Source organism: Formica exsecta, unplaced genomic scaffold (genome assembly GCF_003651465.1).
Source record: "Formica exsecta isolate Colony F162 unplaced genomic scaffold, ASM365146v1 scaffold1136, whole genome shotgun sequence".
In the NCBI taxonomy this organism is placed as follows: Eukaryota; Metazoa; Arthropoda; class Insecta; order Hymenoptera; family Formicidae; genus Formica; species Formica exsecta.
The window spans coordinates 250502-252324 of NW_021848476.1; the positions used below are offsets into that span (position 1 = coordinate 250502).

At 37.2% G+C, this 1823-nt stretch overlaps 1 protein-coding gene and 1 long non-coding RNA gene across 3 annotated transcripts in view; one reads left to right on the forward strand and one right to left on the reverse strand.

Annotated features, from left to right (window-relative positions):
* The window catches only part of LOC115237239, a 97896-nt gene extending 96835 nt beyond the window's left edge, over positions 1 to 1061 (reverse strand). Inside the window, exon 1 of one of the 2 annotated variants that reach the window (XR_003884324.1) lies at positions 894 to 1061. This is a non-coding gene — a long non-coding RNA (uncharacterized LOC115237239). Of the gene's footprint in view, positions 1 to 410; positions 623 to 893 lie in introns of those variants that run through there. The other variant, XR_003884325.1, reaches the window with a different exon arrangement.
* Positions 1062 to 1276: 215 nt separating this feature from the next.
* LOC115237115 (dynein regulatory complex subunit 7-like) overlaps positions 1277 to 1823 on the forward strand; it is a 4118-nt gene continuing 3571 nt past the window's right edge. The window contains exon 1 of the mRNA XM_029809971.1: positions 1277 to 1309. Coding sequence (XP_029665831.1) covers positions 1277 to 1309 — 33 coding nt within the window. The remainder of the gene's footprint in view (positions 1310 to 1823) is intronic.

The window sequence follows — 1823 nt, forward strand, 5'->3', positions numbered from 1 at the left end:
AAAAAAAAAAAAAAAGAAAAAAAAATATCCTTCTATATAACGTCGCAAGACGCTGCGAGAGATCCGCGGCAAGCGAAAGACGACGTGAAAAGCGTCCGCGTTCGACGTCTCCATTTGGCGGAGATTCTCCCGTGATATTTTGTTCCTCGGCAATTTGTCGGAGAGATAAAAAGTTGAAGTGCCAAGAGAAAGAAAGAGAGAGAGAGAGAGAGAGAGAGAGAGAGAGAGAAAATATTACGATGGGTGGGAAGAAAGGGTGGTTAGGTTAGGTTAGGGGAGCGGGCGGAAAATGAAAGGAAAGTGTTTAAACGCGATCACTGGGACACGCGCGTTGTTACGCGTTTGCGATATATTTTTCCTCCTCGTCTGTTTCTCTCGTTTTTCCTCTCCACTTTCCCTCTATCACTCACCAAGTACGAAGAGAGAGCGAGAGTTGAGCGGGGTTTGTGTGTGTTGTACGCGGTGCAATAAATTCTACTCGTAAATTATAATACAGTGGCGTAGGTCATGGACCGAGAGAACGATACGCACGCCACGTGCTTCCCCACGCGCGTTTGCTTGTATACATTCTGTCTCGCTCCGTTTCACAGCCCCTACCGCTCACGTCGACGATTACTGAATGTGTTCACGTATTTACTCTTTGGTATTATTATTATTATTACTTCTCCGTTGTGGAGTAATATGAGACACATGGATGCACAGGAGCGATTACCCACCGTCGATGAAACGATCTCTTTATATACGACGCAACAATTGCACACAATATCGCAAAATATATACATGTATATATATACCATAATACATATAATGACCAAGTTTTGACACAATTTACCTTAGAATTATCCCGATATATTATAAATATGTACACATATCTCTACGACGCAATGACGTACCTTTGTTGGTATATCCTCTGAGTTTATTTCCGTCTGTTTTTGCTTTGGTTAATAATCGCTGAGGGAGTAAGCGCGCGGAGAGATTTATCAAACTGTACAAATATCTCTGTAAGATCAATGTCTGACGGTATCCCGTTGATAACTCACCAGTCACTGATGTGAAGGAGAACGAGAAACAAGATCCCGGAGCCTGGTTCTAAACTCACTGTTGGTAACCTTGCGAACTGCGTGGCTAGTTTTCACCACAAATTATAAATTTCTGAGAGGGCGTTAGCTCACAAGAATCGTCGTGGCCATAGACATAAGTATATCTAGACCGAGCGTTTGCCTTTATTTAAGGAGTGGGGGCCGATGTGGCAATAGACTATAGACATATAGAATAGATGGACTCCTGCCATCTACTTTGGCCGTCTGAAGTTAGTTAGTCGGATGAGCCACAAGTCACAAGTAGATCATCCTCCGATCTAGAAAAAATAATAGGGATGAAGACGATAATATACATGTACATGAAAGGAGACATATATTCACATTACAATATATGTATAAATTACAATATATAGATTATAATAAATAGTATAGGTTCACAATGTATAGATTACAGTTGATGCTATCACGCTACCACTATCAAAAATAATTCGATGTAAATATTCAACGTTGCAAATAATTGGTAGATGTTTCAAAACATATTAATAAAAGTGCAATATTTCTATTACTTAAATTGATTAATGACAAAGATATTTCAATTCAAATAAACTCTAGAAATTTAAAAAATCCAAGAAATTATGTTCTAATATAAAATTTATTACCAGAATTATATATTAAATATTGATAGCACTTACATTTAAACTTATTATATATACATATTGTAACATTTAACATTATGTAAAATTTTTATAATAACATAATTAATATTATAATTTATAATATAAC